The 22,989-nt window shown below is 43.4% G+C and overlaps 1 protein-coding gene across 1 annotated transcript in view; it reads left to right on the top strand.

The window, feature by feature from the left end:
- The first annotated feature begins 4,208 nt into the window (after positions 1 to 4,208).
- LOC129713673 (dual oxidase 2-like) overlaps positions 4,209 to 22,989 on the top strand; it is a 59,692-nt gene continuing 40,911 nt past the window's right edge. The window contains exons 1-7 of the mRNA XM_055662919.1: positions 4,209 to 4,366; positions 4,789 to 4,910; positions 7,799 to 7,876; positions 9,832 to 9,996; positions 19,598 to 19,785; positions 21,729 to 21,930; positions 22,633 to 22,799. Of these exons, the coding sequence (XP_055518894.1) occupies positions 4,838 to 4,910; positions 7,799 to 7,876; positions 9,832 to 9,996; positions 19,598 to 19,785; positions 21,729 to 21,930; positions 22,633 to 22,799 (873 nt within the window). The 5' untranslated portion in view covers positions 4,209 to 4,366; positions 4,789 to 4,837. The remainder of the gene's footprint in view (positions 4,367 to 4,788; positions 4,911 to 7,798; positions 7,877 to 9,831; positions 9,997 to 19,597; positions 19,786 to 21,728; positions 21,931 to 22,632; positions 22,800 to 22,989) is intronic.

Below are 22,989 nucleotides of genomic sequence, written 5' to 3'. Positions count from 1 at the left end.
CCTCCATAGATGCTACCTCACCCGCTGAATTTCTCCAGCATTTTAAAAATATATATTTTTAAACATATTATGGTAAAGTATAGTTACATATTATAGTAAAAAAAAAATTCATATACGTCAATCATACATTATTAAAATTTTCAATTGTCGATTAATTCTGCTTCTAGAGTTTTTTTTATATAGATAGAAAGAGAGAGAAAGAGAAAAAAAGAATGACTCCAGTATTTTTATCTCCCTTTCATTTCATGCTACAGTACATTTCCCCTTTTAGAACATCAGATTTATTATGGTCGTACAAAACTACGAAAATTAAATCATTTAACGTTAATGTATGGATTGCGTATTTACACCTTGGTGTTGTTTTATCATTTGCATTACGTTAAACAACAGGTTGAAAGAGGAGGACGATTTATTGCTCTCAACTTTGTGTAAATTCATATGCCCAAATGGGACAGTTTCTTCCCAGCTGATAGCAGGCAACTGAATCACCCCACCACAACTAGAGAGCAGTCCCGAACTTCTATCAATCTCATTGGAGACCCTCGGACTATATTTGATCAGAATTTACTGGCTTTACCTTGCACTAAACGTTATTCCCTCATCGTGTATCAATGACTCGATTGTAATCATGCATTGTCTTTCCGCTGACTGGTTAGCACGCAACAAAAGCTTTTCACTGTACCTCGGTACACGTGACAGTAAACTAAACGGAACTGAACTACAAAAAGTATTTACTTGACTAGTTGATTGGATTTGAGTTTTCAAGAACTACAGCATGTACAATTCAACACAGCCATCAGGTTATTAAACCTGGCTCGGACAAAACTCTGAATATTAATAACCCATTATCTGTTATTTGCACTTTATCAGTTTATTTATTAATGTGTTCTGTAGTCAATGCCTACTATGTTATGTTGTGCTGAAGCAAAGCAAGAATTTTATTGTCCTATCAGGAAGTCATGACAATAAACTCACTTGACTTGACTTGACTTGACTTGACTTGACTTGACACTTATGCAAAACTTCCCAATGAAAGAGAGAGTTATTTACATTAAAATGCCGGTTCTCCAGTGTATATTTTGGCCACTTTCTCAGCATAATGCTGCTGGCTCTTTAATACAAATCACATGTATAAAACAAGTTAAGTCGCTAATGTTTTTTTTGGCCATGACTCTGGTATATAATGCAGCAAAGATAATACAAGCAACAAAAAAAATTAGTAGTCAAAGCAACTGGCATGGTCAAAATTTGAAATCCTTTATTGAGGAGATTAACATGAGATTAACAGTAGCTCAGGCCTTGGCAATCGCAAGCAAAATATCAATCATCCCCTTTTGGCCTCGTATGATGTGGGCAAGTGTTAATTTGGACTAATAGTAGGAGCAAAACATTAAAAAAACAAGCATTCTTCAATAATTGTGAAATATTTATATAGGGCAGTCTTATAACTTTGGTTAATGTCAATGAGAAGGACGTGGCCAAGAATTGTAAGCATGCTGAAGATATTTTGGAGTTCTGATGCAGACTCTTGAGATGAAACATTCTCTTCTGCAGATGCTGCTGGCCCACTGAGATCTTCCAGCAGTTTGCTATTTTGGTTAAGATCTTTGGAATCTGCTTTGAAATCGTATAGATAAGCTCAGCAAAGATTAAATAAAAACTCTCAAACATTTTGACTGCATCTTAACAAGATTAACTGGCAAGTGCTATGTGATATTGGTGAGAAAACCTGTACTGTCTTGAATCTGTTGCAATGTGACATGATCTGGCTAATAAGTTCTAATGAGAATGAAATGACGTTTTTATGACTTGGATGACAGACAGGTTTATTAGGATATTTGAAACTATCAGAACTATCAGTTTCTGGCTGTTCACTCGATGGTAGATTAAATCAGTAGAAGCAAGGAACTGCAGATGCCCATTTACAAAACAAAGATACAGAGTGCTGGAGTAACTGGATCAGGCAACATCTCTGGAGAACATGGATAGATTCCCCTTCTAGAGGAGGATGGTCCAGACCCAAGATGTTACCATGGACTACAGGCTGCACGGCCGGGAGGGATGGGCTGGTCAGCCGCTGGAGGGAAGTCACCGAGCCCGGCCCCTGTTCATCCCTCGAGGACCAGAGAGAAGGATGGAGGGAGCGGGCAGTGGAGCACATAAGAACAAGGGCTGCTAGAGAGAGAACTGTTGACTCTTGCTATTGAGGGAGTGCATCGTAGGTTTACAAGGTTAATTCTCGGGATGGTGGGACTGTCACATGCTGAGAGAATGGAGCAGCTGGGCTTGTACACTCTGGAGTTTAGACGGATGAGAGGGTATCTCATTGAAACATATAAGATTGTTAAGGGTTTGGACACACTAGAGGCAGGAAACATGTTCCCGATGTTGGGGGAGTCCAGAACCAGGGGCCACACAGTTTAAGAATAAGGAGTTAGTCATTAAGAACGGAGATGAGGAAACACTTTTTCTCACAGAGAGTGGTGAGTCTGTGGAATTCTCTGCATCAGAGGGCGGTGGAGGCAGGTTCTCTGGATGCTTTCAAGAGAGAGCTAGATAGGGCTCTTAAAGGTAGCGGAGTCAGGGGATATGGGGAGAAGGCAGGAACGGGGTACTGATTGGGGATGATCAGCCATGATTACATTGAATGGCGGTGCTGGCTCGAAGGGCCAAATGGCCTACTCTTGCACCTATTGTCTATTGTCTAACTAAGGTTTTCCCTTCCACGCCCCCAAGATCGGCTGCGGGCAGCGCCCCCAGGGCACACAAAGGCTGAATTTGGATGGGTGAGGAGAGGGATGATGGTTTTCTGGACGATCCTGACAGAGGTGACGGCTGTAGGCCCTGCAGCAGCCTGGGACTCGCCTGGATTGGGTCCCACTCCAGGAGACCTGAACTTCGAAATGGCACCAAAGCCTGGTGACTCTTGCATGCGGTCTCAGTGAACTGGTTCTACACACTTTGAACTAATCGGGGATTGTGCTTAGGTATGGCAATCTTCTAAACTGCATGCAAAAAATGATTTTCATTGTGCGTGTGTACATGTGATAATAAAGAACCATTACACTGTAGACTTCAGCATTTCTGTGTCTGCCTCACTTTACAGTTGCCGCCCAACCTACTGATCATTTGGATGATAAACAAAATAATTCAGACATTAGCCAAAAAACTATCAGTTTCTGGGTGTTCACCAAATACTAGAAACAAGGAACTGCAGATGCCTTCTTACAAGACAAGGACACGGTGTGCTGGAGTAACGCACGCAGCATCTATGGGGAACATGGAAAAGTGATTGAGACCCTTCCACAGAACCGATGGATTAAATCAGGTACATTTTGATTTTGCATTGGACTTGTGTAATTGAGACAATGCAAGCGATTTGCAGTTAAGAGTGACAAGGAGTTGAAGAATTTGCACAATAGAGTGGTGATTGAAAACGTGAGGCGTAGCACTAGATGTCAGGTGGCACAACCTGATGGTCCGGATTACATGGAAAGAAATTTATTTCACAACTTAGGATGTCCCGCAGCACTTTAGTAATGATAGTGCTTTTGAAATGTCACAGGTTGTATTAAAACTAGCTAAATAATCAAATTGAAAGACCATTCAGCCCTTCGAGCCAACACTGCCATTCAATGTGATCATGGCTGATCATCCACAATCAGTACCCATTCCTGCCTTCTCCCCATATCCCCTGACTCCGCTATCTTTAAGAGCCCCATCTAGCTCTCTCTTGAAAGTATCCAGATAACCTGCCTCCACCGCCCTCTGAGGCAGAGAATTCCACAGACTCACCACTCTCTGTGTGAAAAAGTGTTTCCTCGTCTCCGTTCTAAATGGCTTACCCCTTATTCTTAAACTGTGGCCCCCCGGTTCTGGACTCCCCCGACATCGGGAACATGTTTTCTGCCTCTAGCGTGTCCAAACCCTTAATAATCTTATATGTTTCAATAAGATACCCTTCTAAATTCCAGAGTATACAAGCCCAGCTGCTCATTATCTCAACATATGACAGTCCCGCCATCCCGAGAATTAACCTTGTGAACCTACTGTACACTCCCTCAATTGCAAGAATAGATGGACCACATATTTTAAGCTGTGTGTGTGATTTATTTAATTAAATGCCTCGGGGGCATCTGAGCACATTGTCTGAGAGCCGCCTATAAGGTGTGTTCCCTTCAAGTGACGAAGCATTTGGCAAAGAATGTATTTAATTCCACATTTCCTCCTGTGCCTCTTTATAAGGAGCAGTCAAATCCGCCCAAGCTTGGACTTAAGGCTAGCTTTTGCCTTCAAGACAGCATGAGCATTCTACCCCTCTCTTTGTGAAGCGCTGCTTGAGAATAGATCTCACGTTTGCAAAAAGGTATATTATGGTTCATTTTCAGATTTTTTTGTATATTTTTCATTCCATTATTTGCCTTGATGATGCAGAACAGATTAAACCATGCTCCGTAAATGTTGCAGTAAGTTATAGTATATATTAATCATGTTAAATCTGGTAAATAATTCCTGACTTTAATATCACTTAATTTCTATTCAGAAAATGCCAAATTATTTATTTGCTTATTTCAGATTGTTTTGGGAACTGCGATTTTCAAATGCCTTCATGATCTTAAAAGGTTTCCAAACTGGCATCTTCTGTTTTTTTAAGAAGGGAACCCTAAGGTTTTGGGTCTTATTCTGATAACTATGTAGAGTTATTTCAATTAAAAGAGCATTACATTCGGGATATGTTTCACATCAAAACTTTCTAGTTCATGTCTATGTCTTTACTGTTGTTGACAGAGCCATCTGGAGAATCAGTCTGCATGTAAAACATTAAACGTTGAAGACCATGGCGGCAAGCAATGGTTTTAAAGCAGTAGCTGTTTACTGGACTCTCATTCTATGCTGTCCTTCATTAACCCGTAAGTAAAATAGTTAACACAGCTTGGAAACAAAGCTTCTTCCAACACTTGAGCCTGTTTATTGTTTGTTTATTGTGGTATCTATTCACTACTGTGCTGCTGCAAGTAAGAAGTTACTTGTTTTGTTTTGGTACATATGACAATTAAACTCTCTCTCTTCTCTCCTCTCATTTTCTCTCTTTCTTTCTCTCTCCCTTTCTCTCCTTTTCTTTCGCACTCTCTCTTTCTCTTTCCCTCTTAGAATCATAGATTCATAGGGTGATACAGCGTGGAAACAGGCCTTTCTACCCATCTTGCCCACACCAGCCAACGTGTCCCAGCTACACTAGTCCCACCTGCCTGCGTTTGGTCCACATCCCTCCAAACCTGTCCTATCCATGTACCTGCCCTAACTGTTTCTTAAACATTTGGATAGTCCCAGCCTCAACTACCTCCTCTGGCAGCTTGTGTGAAAAAGTTACCCCTCGGATTCCTATTGAATCTTTTCCCCTTTACTTTAAATCTGGAATTCTCTACCTCAGAGGGCAGTGGAGGTAGGTTCTCTGGATGCTTTCAAGAGAGAGCTAGATAGGGCTCTTAAAAATAGCAGAGTCAGGGGATATGGGGAGAAGGCAGGAACGGGGTACTGATTGGGGATGATCAGCCATGATCACATTGAATGGCGGTGCTGGCTAGAAGGGCCAAATGGCCTACTCCTGCACCTATTGTCTATGTCCTCTTGTCCTTGATTCCCCAACTTTGGGCAAAAGTCTCTGTGCATCTACCCAAATCTATTCCTCTCATCATTTTATACATCTCAATAAGATCACCCCTCATCCTCCTATGCTCCATGGAGTAGAGTCCCAGCCTACATAACCTCATGCTGGTGCAGGGCCACCAGATTCCCTCTACACCAGTGGTTTCCAACCTTTTTTTGGCCATGCCCCACCTAATCACCTCTAAAATCCTGATGCCCCCCCATTGCTTTCCCTTGAGAGAAAACGGAGGAAATAGATATTATAAGGGTAACTTAGCAAAAGCTCTTTGAATCGCATTTCTAAATCCAATTCAATAAATAACGTTCTCCCATGACCTCGCGCGCTTCGTGCGACGTGCATGAAGAGCGATGGCGCGGTGATTGTGTAATAACAACACAATAAAGACCTTTTTTACCCCAAAAAAATTATTTACTCAAAATAACATCTGAAACATAAACTACATATGTTTACCTGATGGAAAATCCAAAAAAATAAAAATTGAAAATTTGGACCCAGACCTCACTCAGTCGCGCTGAATTGCCCCCCTGTGGGGTGTAAGCCCCACGTTGGGAACCACTGCTCTACACCATAGGGGCCCTGCTCTGCTTCCCTCCGCCGGTCCGTTTACCGGCTCTCCGTCTGACCTCCTCCTATCCGGTTCACGGGGTGAGCTGAGCTGAGGCTGGCATCGGCGGAAACCTCTGCGGGCCGGTTGCCGTTGCCATGGCAACGAGCCGGGCCTATTGTCGGGCCTTTGGTACGGTCAACAGGGTTAATCATCCCCTGAGATAAGCTCTATTTTTAAATCCTTGAGCAGTTTAAAAGGGCTCTGGTCATGCTGATTTTAATTATAGGTTAGCATGGGAATGGGGAAGCGATGGAATGGCCTTGGAGTAAGTAGTTATTTATATGCAGTCAGAGAAATGCTACAAAGACCAGGGCCTTGTGCCAGAAATGCTGTAACTAAGAGAACTTCCAGAAACAAACACTTTTCAGTGATAGTAAACTTTGCTGGCACTTTTAAGAGGTCTTTCAGTTTTTAGGACTTGCTAAGAATTGCAAACATTCACAGCCAGGTCCCAAAGGCAAATAGTTAAGGAATTGACTTCAGCAGTTTGCCATTTAAGATTCAAATGTACCCGGATGATACAATTAGGTTTTCTTGTTAATCTGTAAGAGAAGAGATTTGTCTTTCCAAATAATTTTGGAAATATATATAAATATGCCATTGCAGCTTGTGTACAAACATGGATTTTATTCCCTAAAGCACATTAATGACAAAGATATGTTTAAGAAAGAACTGCAGATGCTGGAAAAATCAAAGGTAGACAAAAATTCTGGGGAAACTCAGCGGGTGAGGCAGCATCTATGGAGCGAAGGAATGGGTGACGTTTTGGGTCGAGACCAGAAGCATCTATGGAGTGAAGGAATGGGTGACGTTTCGGGTCGAGACCAGGAAACATCTATGGAGTGAAGGAATAGGTGACGTTTCGGGTCGAGACCCGGAAGGGTCTCGACCCGAAACGTCACCTATTCCTTCACTCCATAGATGTTGCCTCACCTGCTGAGTATCCCCAGCATTTTTGTCTACCTCACCAGTAGATCGCCAGTTGTGGAGCTCCAACCGGCGTGGCCTTGTCGGCTTCGGAAGCCGCGGCCTCCAGTACGGAGGCGGCCGTTCCAGGGTTCCCAAGCCGCGGAGAGGACTCTCCCGACGACGGAGCACCACCACCCGGCGAAAACGGCCTGGAACATCGGGCCTCCGTAGAGGCAACTGTGGAGGCCTCAATAGGCCCGACTATGGGTGAACTGGGGTTGGGGACTGGACTTTGTGCCTTCCCTCATAATGGGAACCATTGTGGGGGGATGATTTTTATGTTCTAAAACTCTTATTAATGTTATGTCTGTTCTTTCTTTATGTGTTGCAAAATGGCAATAAGCATTTCACTACACTTAGTGTGTATGTGACTAATAAAATACCTTTGATACCTTCGATTTTTCCACCATCTGAAGTTCTTTCTTAAACTTTTTGTATTCCACATGTGAAGTATGTGTTTGAATATGTATCTGAATCACTAATCAGTCGTGTGACTGAAATATGTCATCAAAGGATATTTTAAATGCTAACCATGTTGATTTTCACTGGTTTAGATGCCAATCTGAACTGGGAAATACAGCGATATGATGGATGGTACAACAATCTCGCCCATCACAGCAGGGGTACAGTCGGTAAGTAGTTCAGTCTTGCCTCTACCACAATGGGCGGCATTGTGGCACAGAGGTAAAGTTTCCTAGTGTGTGTGTGTGTGTAGGATAGTGTTAATGTGCGGGGATCGCTGGTCGGCGCGGACTCGGTGGGCCGAAGGGCCTGTTTCCGCGCTGTATCTCTAAACTAAACTAAACTATACAATGGCCATACACCATCTTGTCTAAGGTAGCCAAAAATGCTGGAGAAACTCAGCGGGTGCAGCAGCATCTATGGAGCGAAGGAAATAGGCAACGTTTCAGGCCGAAAACCCTTCTTCAGACCACCATATAACCATATAACAATTATAGCACGGAAACAGGCCATCTCGACCCTTCTAGTCTGTGCTGAACACGTATTCTCCCCTAGTCCCATATACCTGCGCTCAGACCATAACCCTCAATTCCTTTCCCGTCCATATAACTATGCAATTTATTTTTAAATGATAAAAACGAACCTGCCTCCACCACCTTCACTGGAAGCTCATTCCACAACATCTTGTCAACATAGTGAGCAAGTTTTGTAGCAGATATCCGTAGTAGGGTCCCAACTCTGAATGTTGTCTGCAATTCCCTTCACTGATGCTGTCCAACCGGCTAAGTTCCTCCAGCACTTTGTCTTTTGCTCAAGATTCCGGCAATTTCTGCAATTTTATTTGTGTCTCCATTCGTACCGTATCTAATATGTTCTTCTCTGAAATAACAGAGTACAACTATTCACGGTTTCTACACCCTATACAATTGTGACAAATCCCTTTTTCTCTAAAGTCCACGCCAATAGCCAATATAGAACATGGAACAGTATAGTGTTTAAGAAGGAACTGCAGATGCTGGAAAATCGAAGGTAGACAAAAATGCTGGAGAAACTCAGCGGATGCAGCAGCATCTATGGAGCGAAGGAAATAGGCAACATTTCGGGCCGAAACCCGTAAGGGTTTCGGCCCGAAACGTTGCCTATTTCCATCAGGGTTTCGACCCGAAACGTTGCCTATTTCCTTCAGGGTTTCGACCCGAAACTTTGCCTATTTCCTTCAGGGTTTCGACCCGAAACATTGCCGACTTCCTTCGCTCCATAGATGCTGCTGCACCCGCTGAGTTTCTCCAGCATTTTTGTGTACCATGGAACAGTATAGCACAGGAACAGGCCCTTAGGCCCACAATGTTTGTGCCAAACGTGATGCCTAGTCAAACAATGACTCATCTGCCTGTACATGATCCACGAAATGCATTAATAACTGGGATCGTGATGAAGGCAGAAAGCGATGGATTAACTCAGCGGGTCAGACAGCATCTCTGGAGAGAATGGATAGGCGATATTTTGGAAAGGGACTTCGTTAGGCTGTACGTAGAAGGGGAGAGAAAGCTGGTATCAAGTGCGTTGAAGCATTAAGAAGTTAGTTTTACCATTAGGAGAGGTGCTGAAATAACTCAGTGGGTTAGGCAGCATCTCTGGAGAATGTGGATAGATGATGTTTCAGGTTGAGGCCCTTCTTCAGGCTGATTGCGACAGAGGGGAGGATAACTAGAACAGAGAAGGGCAGGGTGAAGCCTAGTGAGTGATAGGTGGATACAGGTAGGGGGGGGGCCAGAAATGAAAAGACACAAGTTTTAACATTAAGAATTAAGGGACAGAAGTTTAGGGGTAATATGAGGGGGAACTTCTTTACACAGAGAGTGGTGGCGGTGTGGAATGAGCTCCCAGTGGAAGTGGTGGAGGCAGGTTCATTGGTATCATTTAAAAATAAATTGGATAGGCATATGGATGAGAAGGGAATGGAGGGTTATGGTACGAGTGCAGGCAGGTGGGACTAAGGGGAAAAAAATTTGTTCGGCATGGACTTGTAGGGCCGAGATGGCCTGTTTCCGTGCTGTAATTGTTATATGGTTATATGGTTATTAATTTTCCAAAGAAAACATGGCTGATTTTGTTTTCCTTTCAGATGCCCCGTTTGTGCGCCTGCTGCCTGCTCGGTATGCTGACGGAGTTTACGAGGTTTTACAGGAACCGGAGTTACCAAATCCCCGCCAGATCAGCAATGTGGCGATGAAAGGAGAATCAGGAATACCGTGCGCCAAAAACCGAACTGTTCTCTTTGTCTACTTTGGTAAGCTGACTTAGAATCCTTGGAACATTTTAGAATTGCAAACATCTCTTCAGATTTTTCTTTTTGTAAAATAAACTTGACGTCTAAAACATTATCAGGATTCAAATTGAAGCACTTATTGCAGACAGCTAACCCCAACAAAGGATACTGAAATAGACTTAAATTAAAAGTAATGCTAGATTACACCAATAAACGCATTAACACAAAATGAAGAGCAAAACGCAAAGTGCTGGAGTAACTCAGTGGGTCTGGCTGCCTTACAGAGCCCAGGCTCGATCCTGGCTACTGCTGCTGTCGGTACCGAGTTTGCACGTTCTCCCTGTAACCATGTAGGTTTTCTCCAAATGCGGTTTCCTCCCACACTCCAAAGATGTACAGGTTTGTAGGTTAAAATTGTCGGTAAAAATTGTAAATTGTGCCTTATGGACAGTGGAGTCCAGGAGTATGGAGAGAAGGCAGGAACGGGATACTGATTGTGGATGATCAGCCATGATCACAGTGAATGGTGGTGCTGGCTCAGAGGGCCGAATGGCCTACTCCTGCACCTGTTGTCTATTGTACAATAATAAACTAATAATAATAATAATAGTGTACTAATCGTGCTAATGTTCGGGGGGGGGCGCTGGTCGTCTTGGACTCGGTGGGCCAAAGGGCTTGTTTCTGCACTGTATCTCTAAACTCTGAAGTATACTTAATTTTGATTTTGTTTTGTTGAAAGAGATTTTTAATGGAATGTATAAGGTGTGACTCTTGTATCAGTTTCACTCAGTTACCATGTGCACTTGTTTATGAATTGGAAGTTGAGACGTTTTAATCCTACTCCAGGCACTTGAGGATAAGAATCCAGGTTTTGTTGCCTCAGAGACTGTTGCCTCTCCTAGCTGAATGTAAAACTCACAGAGCAGTATTTTGGAAGTGAATTTACAAAATACTTTTTTTTCGGCGATCGGACAACATTCTGTGTGAAAAAAATATTTTCCCCTCCCACGATAAACCTATGCCCCTGGTTCTCGATTGCTCTACTCTGAGTGAAGAAGTTGCCCTTCAGGTTCTTAATAAACTATTCCCCTCTCAGGTTGGGGTGGGATTTCTTCAGTCAGAGGGTGGTGAATCCGTGGAATTCTTTGCCACAGGCGGCTGTGGAGGCCAAGTCAATGGATATTTTTAAGGCAGAGTTAGATAGATTCTTGATTAGTGCGGGTGTCAGATGTTATGGGGAGAAGGCAGGGGAATGGAGTTGAGAGGGAAAGATAGATCAGCCATGATTGAATGACGGAGTAGACTTGATGGGCCGAATGGCCTAATTCTGCTCCCAGAACTTATGAATTGGCGGTTCCTGGATAATAACAACTGCAATGTTATAAACAGGTGGGTTGATTTCACAATCACCTGCCCGACAGGTAGATATGTCTAAAACAGCGGCGATAATGGTAATACTGCAGTCAGTAGCTGGTGTTGTTCCTGCTTGTATATTTCTTCAAAAAGACACAAAGTGCTGGAGTAACTCAGCGGGTCAGGCAGCATCTGTGGAGAACATGGATAGGTGACGTTTCACAGAGTGCTGGAGTAACTCAGTGGGTCAGGCAGCATCTGTGGAGAACGTGGATAGGTGACGTTTCACAGAGTGCTGGAGTAACTCAGCGGGTCAGGCAGCATCTGTGGAGAACATGGATAGGTGACGTTTCACAGAGTGCTGGAGTAACTCAGTGGGTTAGGCAGCATCTGTGGAGAACGTGGATAGGTGACGTTTCACAGAGTGCTGGAGTAACTCAGCGGGTGCAGCAGTATCTATGGAGCTAAGGAAATAGGCAACGTTTCGGGCCGAAACCCATACGGGTTTCGGCCCGAAACGTTGCCTATTTCCAGAAGGATTTCGGCCCGAAACGTTGCCTATTTCCTTAGCTCCATAGATGCTGCTGCACCATAACTGAGTGGGTCAGGCAGCATCTGTGGAGGACATGGATAGGTGACGTTTGACAGAGTGCTGGAGTAACTCAGCGGGCCAGGCAGCATCTGTGGAGAACATGGATAGGTGACATTTCACAGAGTGCTGGAGTAACTCAGTGGGTCAGGCAGCATCTGTGGAGAACATGGATAGGTGACGTTTCAGTTTGGGACCCTTCTTCAGATTGTAGTAGGGGGGAGAAAGCTGGAAGAGAAATGGGGGGGTGGGTTTAAATCGAAGGTAGACACAAAATGCTGGAGTAACTCAGCGGGACAGGCAGCATCTCTGGAGAGAAGGAATGGGTGACGTTTCGGGTCGAGACCCTTCTTCAGACTGGTTAGGGATAAGGTGAACAAGGGATATAGGTGATGATGTGGAGAGACAAAGAATAATGAATGAAATATATGTAAAAAAGCAATGAGGATAAAGGCAACAGGCCATTGTTAGCTGGTTGTTGGATGAAAACGGGAAGCTGGCGCTACTTGGGTGAGGGAGGGATAGAGAGAGAGGGAATGCCGGGGCTACCTGAAGTTAGAGAAATCAAAATTCAGACGACACCCATTCCTTCTCTCCAGTCTTGTTTTGTTTTTTTTTGTTGATTTTATTAGAAGTTAATACAGTACAAAACAGTACAGTGGAACCTAATTTTAGGTGCCAACTATGTTATACCGTAATCCATTCTATGTACAACCTCTAGTTTTATGTTTTGAGAAGGAAGTAAGCAAGACAAGAAAAAGAAAACAATAGAAAGGGGAAAAAGAGGAAAAATAGATGGCAGAGAATAGAAAAACGTGAAGTGTGTATATAAAAAAAAAGAAAAAGTGGAAAGTAGAAATAGGAGAGAAGGCCCCTTAAAAGAGAATTTTTCAAATCTGTATTCGGAGATGTAGATCTATCCGCGTCATGAACTGAAATCAGCAATCTTTACGGTACCGCTGCATCACATGATTCCAAAAAGTCGATGAAAGGAGACCAACTCCTTAAGAATTGGTCATATTTATCTATTAGGCGGAGTCTCGTTTCTTCAAGGCGTGCTATGTCCATTATATTCCTAATCCACATTTTAACAGTTGGTATGGTTGTATTTTTCCAAAATTTAAGTATCAATTTCTTTCCAATTATTAACCCATAATTTAAAAAAAACGTTTTGGTCTTTATTTAAATTGATATCTTCTACTATTATTCCAAATATAATCCATTCCGTTTTAGGTTCTATTGTGGACTTGAAAAGCTTTGTAAATATATCAAATATACCGCTCCAAAATGTATTCAACTTTGTACATCCTACAAATGAATGTGTTATATTAGCGTTTTGAAACAAACATCCAGTTAACCACAATATTTGTAAATGGTGATTCAGAGGTTTTGTTCTCCTAGATCACACTCTTCCTTGTAGTGCTTGGTGTTCAACTATATAACATGCATTCAAATGCTGAACTTGTCCTCTGCAAGAAAATTATCTTTTACTTCTGATAAAGAACGACAAGTTTATTAAAGTCTGGAATTGTAGTAATAATAATAATAATAATCTTTATTTATATAGCACTTTTCAACAAAACCAGTATTTGAACCAAAGTGCTTTACAGAGATTGATTAAATTAATTGAACAGATCAAATGTCAATAAATCCATAAAAACAAAAAAGAGAAAAAAGACACAGAACAGTACACTATAGAAATCAACAAGAAACGTCCCCCCACAGCAGAATTCACTGTGAGGGAAGGCACTAAAATTATCCAGTATAGTGGTTAGGTCACTTCGTCTTTGTCCTTGTGTCCGGCCATCATCTATATCACGTCCTTCCGGTCGGTCAGTGATGTCAAGTCAAGTCAAGTTTATTTGTCACATACACATACGAGATGTGCAGTGAAATGAAAGTGGCGATGCTCGCAGACTTTTGTGCAAAAGACAAACAACAAAACAACCAAACAAATTATAAACACAATCATAACACACATATTCTTTTACATAATAAATAATGGAAGGAAAGGATTTGATGATTTGATTTGATTTGATTCAATTTTATAGTCATTGCACAAATACGAGTACAGCTACAACGAAATGCAGTTTAGCATCTAATCAGAGTGCAAGGTAGTAAAAATACTGGTTAAAACAATGTGCAATGTGGATGAATTAAACTAGTACATAGGCAAATAAATATATACAGATAAAAGAGTATAAAGGATAGCTAGCGTAAGGCCTGTGAGTTCAGCAGGGTAATGGTATTTTGGAAAAAGCTGTTCCTCAGCCTGCTGGTTGACGGTTGGTGGTTACCTCAGTCAGACACTGTGGTACAGTTCCTGTCATAGAAACATAGAAACATAGAAATTAGGTACAGGAGTAGAGGCCATTCGGCCCTTCGAGCCTGCACCGCCATTCAATATGATCATGGCTGATCATCCAACTCAGTATCCCGTACCTGCCTTCTCTCCATACCCCCTGATCCCCTTTAGCCACAAGGGCCACATCTAACTCCCTCTTAAATATAGCCAATGAACTGGCCTCAGCTACCCTCTGTGGCAGAGAGTTCCAGAGATTCACCACTCTCTGTGTGAAAAAAGTTCTTCTCATCTCGGTTTTAAAGGATTTCCCCCTTATCCTTAAGCTGTGACCCCTTGTCCTGGACTTCCCCAACATCGGGAACAATCTTCCTGCATCTAGCCTGTCCAACCCCTTAAGAATTTTGTAAGTTTCTATAGATCCCCCCTCAATCTCCTAAATTCTAGAGAGTAGCATCGTCAGCATTGCCCGGGGTGCGGCACGTGGTGGCTTCTGCTTGCAACCCGTTAAGTTACTGAGCGAATAGGCAAGGCTTTGCTTCATTAGATTCATCAGCATTGATTGAATGGCGGAGTAGACGATGGACCGAATGGCCTAATAATGCTCCGATCTCTTAATACCTTATGACCTCTAGTTAATAGGTTAATATGAGACTCCAGACTCAACAGTATCATTGCATGGCAGACAAAAATGCTGGCGAAACTCAGCGGGTGCAGCAGCATCTATGGAGCGAAGGAAATAGGCAACGCTTCGGGCCAAAACCCTTCTTCAGACTGATAGGGGGTGGCGGGGAGAAGGAAGGAAAAAGGAGGAGGAGGAGCCCGAGGGCTGGGGGATGGGAGGAGACAGCCCGAGGGCTGAGGAAGGGCAGGAGACAGCAAGGGCTAACAAAATTGGGAGAATTCAACGTTCATGCCCCCAGGATGCAGACTCCCCAAGCGGAATATGAAGTGCTGTTCCTCCAATTTCCACTGTTGCTCACTCTGGCAATGGAGGAGACCCAGGACAGAGAGACCGGATTGGGAATGGGAGGGGGAGTATCATTGCATGTTCAGTTGCGACCATTGTGGTCAGTACTATGCACATCCCATGAATAAATAGAGACCGTTCTGAACTAGCTCATGATATCAAACATTTTGAAATTTCTAATTTAAAGTGGAATACCAACATAACTTCTGCGATCGTGTCAGAACCAGTTCTCCTGGTTCTCTGGCTGATATCCAGCCCTAAACAACTCCACAAATTGTTATCTTATTGTCAACTGGAAGATATTGCATGAATAGTTGGAATGTTATTTGCCCTTCCACAGGTTACGTGCACAATTTAGGTGTTTTCTACACTTGTGTAAAAGCTGATTGGCTTGATCTTTGCATCGGATGTTAAACGGATCTTGATCACAAAGACACGCAGTTCCTAAGAAAAGGTTCCTCTTTCTTGGTGAAAGTGGCCAATGTATCGATCTGTGTTTGATAAAACATTATCATACATGACGAGCAGCCAATCGAATGGAGAAATCTCCCAACCAGCAAACCAGGACATAGGTTGAAGGTGAAGGGGAAAAGAAGGATTTTTTTTCTACACAAAGACTGAACGAGCTGCTGGAAGCAGGTTCTGTTGTAACATTTAAGAAACATTTAGACAGGTACATGGATAGGATAGGTCTAGAGGGATATGGGCCAAACGCAGGCAGGTGTGTGACATGGGCAAGTTGGGCCAATGGATCTGTTACCACGCTGTATCATGTCATAAGAAGCTCAACATACAAATGCTCTTAAGCATTGAAAAATACATCAACATGTTAATGTGTTCTTGAATGATTTATTTGATGTATATGTTATTGATTGATTTGAAAACAGATTGGCTGGGCTGGAGAGGTTGTTCAGCTGTAAATATTATTTAGTATGGTGTTAAAAACAGTTCTATTTTATTCAAGGTCATGTCATAAGGGATAGGAGCAGAATTAGGCCATTCGGCCCATCAAGTCGACTCCGGCATTCAATCATGGCTGATCTATCTCCCTGCTAACCCCATTCTCCCCCCTTCTCCCCACACCTGTACTAATCAAGAAATTATCACTGAAGAAGGGTCTCGACCCGAAACATCACCCATTCCTTCTCTCCAGAGATGCTGTCTGGCCCGCTGAGTTACTCCAGCATTTTGTGTCTATCTTCGATTTAAACCAGCATCTGCAGTTCTCTCCTACCCAAGTATCTATCTATCTCTGCCTTAAAAAATCACCAAAACTTAACTTTTCAATGGATCTTCTGAAAAGAAAAGCATTTTACACATTTCAACACATGAAATAGAGAGTTTTGTGTTGATTGGAACTTATTGGTATGACTGTATGGCAAATGAAATTCCTCGTATATGTTGCAAAACATACTTGGCTAATAAAGTATGTGATTGTGGTTGTGAAGAATGCAACATCACACTAACAGCAGGTTAATGTGATTGCATCAACCAGAGTTTTCCGTCTGCTTCAGTTTAGTTCCAGCAACTACTGACAGCTTCAACAATGCTTTAACCACAAATTATAGACCATAAATGTTCAACATAAATGCTATTTTTGTTGCTGTTCTGGGATGAACTCCAAAAAGATAACATTTGCCAACGCCTTAAACCACCTGCAAGATTTTTTGCTTTTCTTATTTATTGCAAATTTGGAGTCATAGAGTGATACAGTGTGCAAACAGGCCCTTCAGCCCAACTTGCCCAGACTAACCTCTTCTGGTAGCTTGTTCAATAGACAATAGACAATAGGTGCAGGAGTCGGCCATTCACTGTGATCATGGCTGATCATCCACAATCAGTACCCCGTCCCTGCCTTCTCTCCACACTCCTTGGCTCCACTGTCCATAAGGCACAATTTACAATTTTTACCGACAATTTTAACCGACAAACCTGTACATCTTTGGAGTGTGGGAGGAAACTGCATTTGGAGAAAACCCACATGGTTACAGGGAGAACGTGCAAACTTCGAGCCAGCACCGCCATTCAATGTGATCATGGCTGATCATGGCCTGAAACGTCACCCATTCCTTCTCTCCAGAGATGCTGCCTGTTCCGCCAAGTTACTCCAGTCTATCTTCGGTGTAAACCAGCATCTGTAGTTCCTTCCTACACATCTAACCTACCAACTTGCACATATTTGGGACAGAGAGGAAACAGAGAGTGGCCCAACACACAGACAGTGGAGCACATCGTCACCAGTTGCCCCAAACACCGGCCAACGAATGGTGAACGAGACCGGGACCATGACACGTTGGCCTGGCTCGCCTCAACGGAGCTGCAGGTCTAAAAGACATACGACAAAAGAAGAGGAAACTGAACGTGCAAACGCCACACAGACAGAATTGAACCCCGGTCTCTGGCACTGATCGGGAGCGGTTCCGTTGACAGTACCACTGTGCCACATAATTTAATGTCACGATTGGCAATGATGGTACCATTAATGGATCATGAGTTTATCAGGGCAAGAAGCGATGGTTCAGATGACCTGTTTTAGTGTGACCATTCCTTTATTTGAACATCCGTGGTGATAAATTTGCCCATTGTTCCACAAGAAACAATGGAAGTCCATTGACGGTCAATTGAAATATCGTAACAAAACTGCAATCAAACTCATTCTTATCCAATATGTCTGCAGAATCATAGCAGCTCTATGCAAGAGGACACCAACAAGTTCCCACTCCCAGTTCCCTTCCCATTGCCCCATTGAAATATTGATCCACCTCGGTTTTTAAATGCCACGAATGAATCGGCTTCAAGTTCGTAAGCACTCAAACATAGCTGCTCATCTAACTTGTTCAAGAAGGAACTGCCGATGCTGGAAAATCGAAGGTAGACAAACTTGCTGGAGAAACTCAGCGGGTGCAGCAGCATCTATGGAGCGAAGGAAATAGGCAACGTTTCGGGACGAAACCCGGAAGGGTTTCGGCCCGAAACGTTGCCTATTTCCTTCAGGGTTTCGGCCTGAAACATTGCCTATTTCCTTCAGGGTTTCGACGAAACGTTGCCTATTTCCTTCGCTCCATAGATGCTGCCGCACCCGCTGAGTTTCTCCAGCAATTTTGTCTACCTGCTCATCTAACATGTGGTTCTTCTGCTCTTTGCCATATTATACATCCTCTGTTTCTCTTCGATTTCACCTTTGAAAGAGAAATAATAACCCATTATCTGTTATTTGCACTTTATCAGTTTATTTATTCATGTGTGTATATATTGATATTATGGTATATGGACACACTGATCTGTTCTGTAGTAAATGCCTACTATTTTCTGTTGTGCTGAAGCAAAGCAAGAATTTCATTGTCCTATACAGGGACACATGACAATAAACTCACTTGATTGACTTCACTTGACTTGACTAAATAGAATAGAGAGACACAAGAAACAAGAAACAGCAGATGCTGGAATCTTGAATAGGAAACAAAGGAACTCAGCGGGTCAGGCAGCGTCTCTGGAGGAAATGGGCAGGCGATGTTTCAGGTCGGGACCCTTCTTCAGACTGTGTCTGTCCATTCCTTCCACAGTTAATTAGGTCTAAGCGGAAGCTCAAAGGGGATAGAGCCTTTTCTGTTGCTGCCCCGGCACTCTGGAACACCTTGCCGCTGCAGATCAGACAGGCCCCTTCACTGTCCATCTTTAAATCCTCCCTAAAAACTCACTTTTATTCACTGGCTTTCGACACTGGCTGAGACATTGTTCCTGTTTTAGTGCTTTTAATGTCTTTTAATTTTTACTGTTTTTATAGTCCTGTCGTCTTAATGGTTTTAGTAGTTTGTAATAACTTTTTGTTGACTTCCCATGTACAGCACTTTGTGGTAACTGATGTTGTCTAAAAGCACTTTATAAATAAAGTTATTATTATTATTATTATTATTATTAATGCCTGACATGTACACTTAGAGTCATAGATAAAGTGTGGAAACAAGCCCAACTTGCCCACACCGACCAACATGTCCCAGCTGCACTAGTCCCACCTGCTTGCATTTGGTCCATATCCCTCCAAACCTGTCCTATCCATGTACCTGTCTAACTAACAGTTAGACAGGTACATGGATGTTAGGATGCTATCCTAACATCCATAAATGTTGGGATAGTCCCATCCTCAACTCCTTCCTCTGGCAGCTTGTTCCATACACCCACCTGTGTTTCTGTGTGAAAAGGTTACCCCTCAGATTCCTATTAAATCTTTTCCCCTTCACCTTAAACCTATTTCTCGATTCACCTACTTAGGGCGAGAGACTCTGTGCGTCTATCCGATCTATTGATCTCATGATTTTATAAGTTCTTTGTTTTCTGCCGCTGAATAGAATATCTTTTTTTACTGAATCTTTTGTGATTATTTTGTTTCTGCTTTATTTGAACCCCTCAGGGCTTCTAGTCTTTGATGAGATTTTGGAGGTGGTTGGAACTGGATGCCCTACGGAATTTCTAAACATTCGGGTTCCTTCTGGGGACGAGATTTTTGACCCCAACAGCACCGGGAGGGTGGAGCTGCCTTTCATGCGGTCGCGATGGACAACCAGCTCGGGACAAAGCCCAAACAACCCCCGGCAGCAGGTGAGACAAGAGACAAGAGCGCGGTGCCAATGTTGATCAAGACTGGAGATACAGCACTCAAACAGGCCCACTGAGTCCTTGCTGAACAGTGGCTAGCGATCACCCGCACACTAGCACTATCCTACACACTGGGGACAATTTACAATATTTTACCGAAGCCAATTTACCTACAAACCTGTGTGTCCATGGAGTGTGGCACAAAACCGGAGCTCCCGGAGTAAACAGAGAACATACAAACTCCGTATGGACACCACCCTTAGTCAGGATTGAACCCGGGTCTCTGGTGCTGTGAGGCAGCAACTCTATTGCTGAGCCACTGTGCCCCCTTAAAATGTTACCAGAAATGGATCTTTTCACACAGAGAGTGGTGAATCTGTGGAATTCTCTGCCACAGAAGGTAGTTGAGGCCACAGTTCATTGACTATATTTAAGAGGGAGTTAGATGTGGCCCGTGTGGCTAAAGGGATCAGGGGGTATGGAGAGAAGGCAGGTACAGGATACTGAGTTGGATGATCAGCCATGATCATATCGAATGGCGGTGCAGGCTCGAAGGGCCGAATGGCCTACACCTGCACCTATTGTCTATGTTTCTATGTCACCTATTCCATTTCTCCAGAGATGCTGCCTGACCCGCTGAGTTACTTCAGCTTTTTGTTCATGTCCTCCAGCACCTTGTGTTTTTGATCAAGATTCAAGCATCTGCAGTCAGTAATCTCTCATTACTGGTTCTATTGTATTTGTTTGAGCAGGCATTTAAAGCTTCATCTTTACCTTCCATTTTAACAATGAGATTTTGGTGTGAGTTACATCCAATAGCTAGCTGAACCTTTGCCTGCCTTGTAGGAATATGAATTATTGACAATATAATTCTGCTTCTGGGGGCCACGTCACACGAGAGAACAATGCAAACGGTGGATGTGGTGATAGAAAACACTCTCTCGTTGCTCGGGACAAATTAGTTTAAGAAAGAAGGTAGACAAAAGTACTGGAGAAACTCAGCGGGTGCGGCAGCATCTATGGAGCGAAGGAAATAGGCAACGTTTCGGGCCGGAAACGTTGCCTATTTCCTTCAGGGTTTCGACCCGAAACGTTGCCTATTTCCTTCGCTCCATAGATGCTGCTGCACCCGCTGGGTTTCTCCAGTACTTTTGTCTACCTTCGATTTTCCAGCATCTGCAGTTCCTTCTTAAACAGTTTAAGAAAGACCTCTCTATTCACAAAACCCAAAGACACAGAACCTTTGTGCGTGATATCTTGCATCCGACTTTGGAATTCTCTGCCACGGAAGGCTGCGGATGCCAAATCGATGGATATTTTTAAGGCAGAGATAGATAGAAACATAGAAAATAGGTGCAGGAGTAGGCCATTTGGCCCTTCGAGCCTGCACCGCCATTCGATATGATCATGGCTGATCATCCAACTCAGTATCCTGTACCTGCCTTCTCTCCATACCCCCTGATCCCTTTAGCCACAAGGGCCACATCTAACTCCCACTTAAATATAGCCAATGAACTGGCCTCAACTACCCTCTGTGGCAGAGAATTCCACAGATTCACCACTCTCTGTGGGAAAAATGATTTTCTCATCTCGGTCCTAAAAGACTTCCCTCTTATCCTTAAACTGTGACCCCTTGTTCTGGAGTTCCCCAACATTGGGAATAATCTTCCTGCATCTAGCCTGTCCAATCTCTTAAGAATTTTGTAAGTTTCTATAAGATCCCCCCTCAATCTTCTAAATTCTAGCGAGTACAAGCCAAGTCTATCCAGTCATGCTAGATAGATTCTTGATTAGTACGGGTGTCAGGGGTTAGTGGGGAGAAGGCAGGAGAACGGGGATGAAAGGAAGAGATAGATCATCCACGATTGAATGGCGGAGTAGACTCGACGGGCCGAATGGCCAAATTCTGCCCCTAGAACTCATGACTGCCCACCGCCTCCTTTCAGATAAACCACGTCACCACCTGGATCGACGGAAGTTCCATCTACGGATCCTCGCATTCCTGGAGTGATGCTCTGCGCACCTTTACCGATGGACTTCTGGCCTATGGATCGGACAAACAGTTGCCGAGGCAAAGTGTTGGCTTGATTCGCTTGTGGAAGTTTGTAGATCCAGCAACCAAACAAAATGGACTCCAGGGACTTTACGGTAATTAGTTCAGATTTAGATTCAACTTTAATTGTCATTGTCAGTGTACAGTACAGAGACAACGAAATACAGTAGTTCCATTCCTCACTGTGACTTGTAAGCAGTGGTGGACTGGGTCTAAAAATATTGGTTGCCAGGAGACAAAGGGGGCTCATTTCATCAGGGGCCCACTTGATATAGGGGGCCCACTTCATCGGGCAAGCTGACACCCTGGCCAGTCCGCCACTGCTTGTAAGAGCCTTTCTTCTGGGGTCATGGGATACCAGATATTTTAACTCCCAGGTATTTTTAAACCTTCTGTAGACAGGGTTAAAATTGATAATCGATAGCATATGATGAGCGTTTGAAGGCACAGGGCCTATACTCGCTGGAATTTAGAAGGATGAGGTGGGATTTCACACAGAGAGTGGTGAATCTCTGGAACTCTCTGCCACAGAAGGTAGTTGAGGCCACAGTTCATTGACTATATTTAAGAGGGAGTTAGATGTGGCCCTTGTGGCTAAAGGGATCAGGGGGTATGGAGAGAAGGCAGGTACAGGATACTGAGTTGGATGATCAGCCATGATCATATTGAATGGCGAATGGTGCAGGCTCGAAGGGCCGAATGGCCTCTACTCCTGCACCTATTGTCCATGTTTCTACGTCTATGTTTCTATCAGATTGTTGTGATCTAATTTTGCTCGGCTTGTATCTTGCTAACAGATTTTGGAAACGCAAAAGCAAACGAGAGTCCCTTCCTCAGAGCTCAAAACATCATCTGGTTCCGATACCACAATTACCAAGCCAAGCAACTCAAAGCCCAGAACCCCACGTGCACAGATGAAGAATTGTTCCAGAACGCAAGGAAAATAGTGATTGGAACCTTCCAGGTAATTATAAAGCAAGGAGCTCGCCTTCCTGAGATTCGCTCAGATGATTCCCTGAATGAGGCAGCTGCCACAGACAGACACAAAGTGCTGGAGTATCTCTGGAGAGAAAGGATGCGTTTCAGGTCAGGACTCTTCAGACCTGACATATTGTTATTCGATTGTCATATTGTATCTGACATATTGTCAATCG

Source organism: Leucoraja erinacea, chromosome 36 (genome assembly GCF_028641065.1).
Source record: "Leucoraja erinacea ecotype New England chromosome 36, Leri_hhj_1, whole genome shotgun sequence".
Taxonomy (NCBI): domain Eukaryota; kingdom Metazoa; phylum Chordata; class Chondrichthyes; order Rajiformes; family Rajidae; genus Leucoraja; species Leucoraja erinaceus.
The sequence above is the reverse complement of the archived record's forward strand: the minus strand, read 5'-3'. Positions and strand labels throughout refer to the sequence as shown.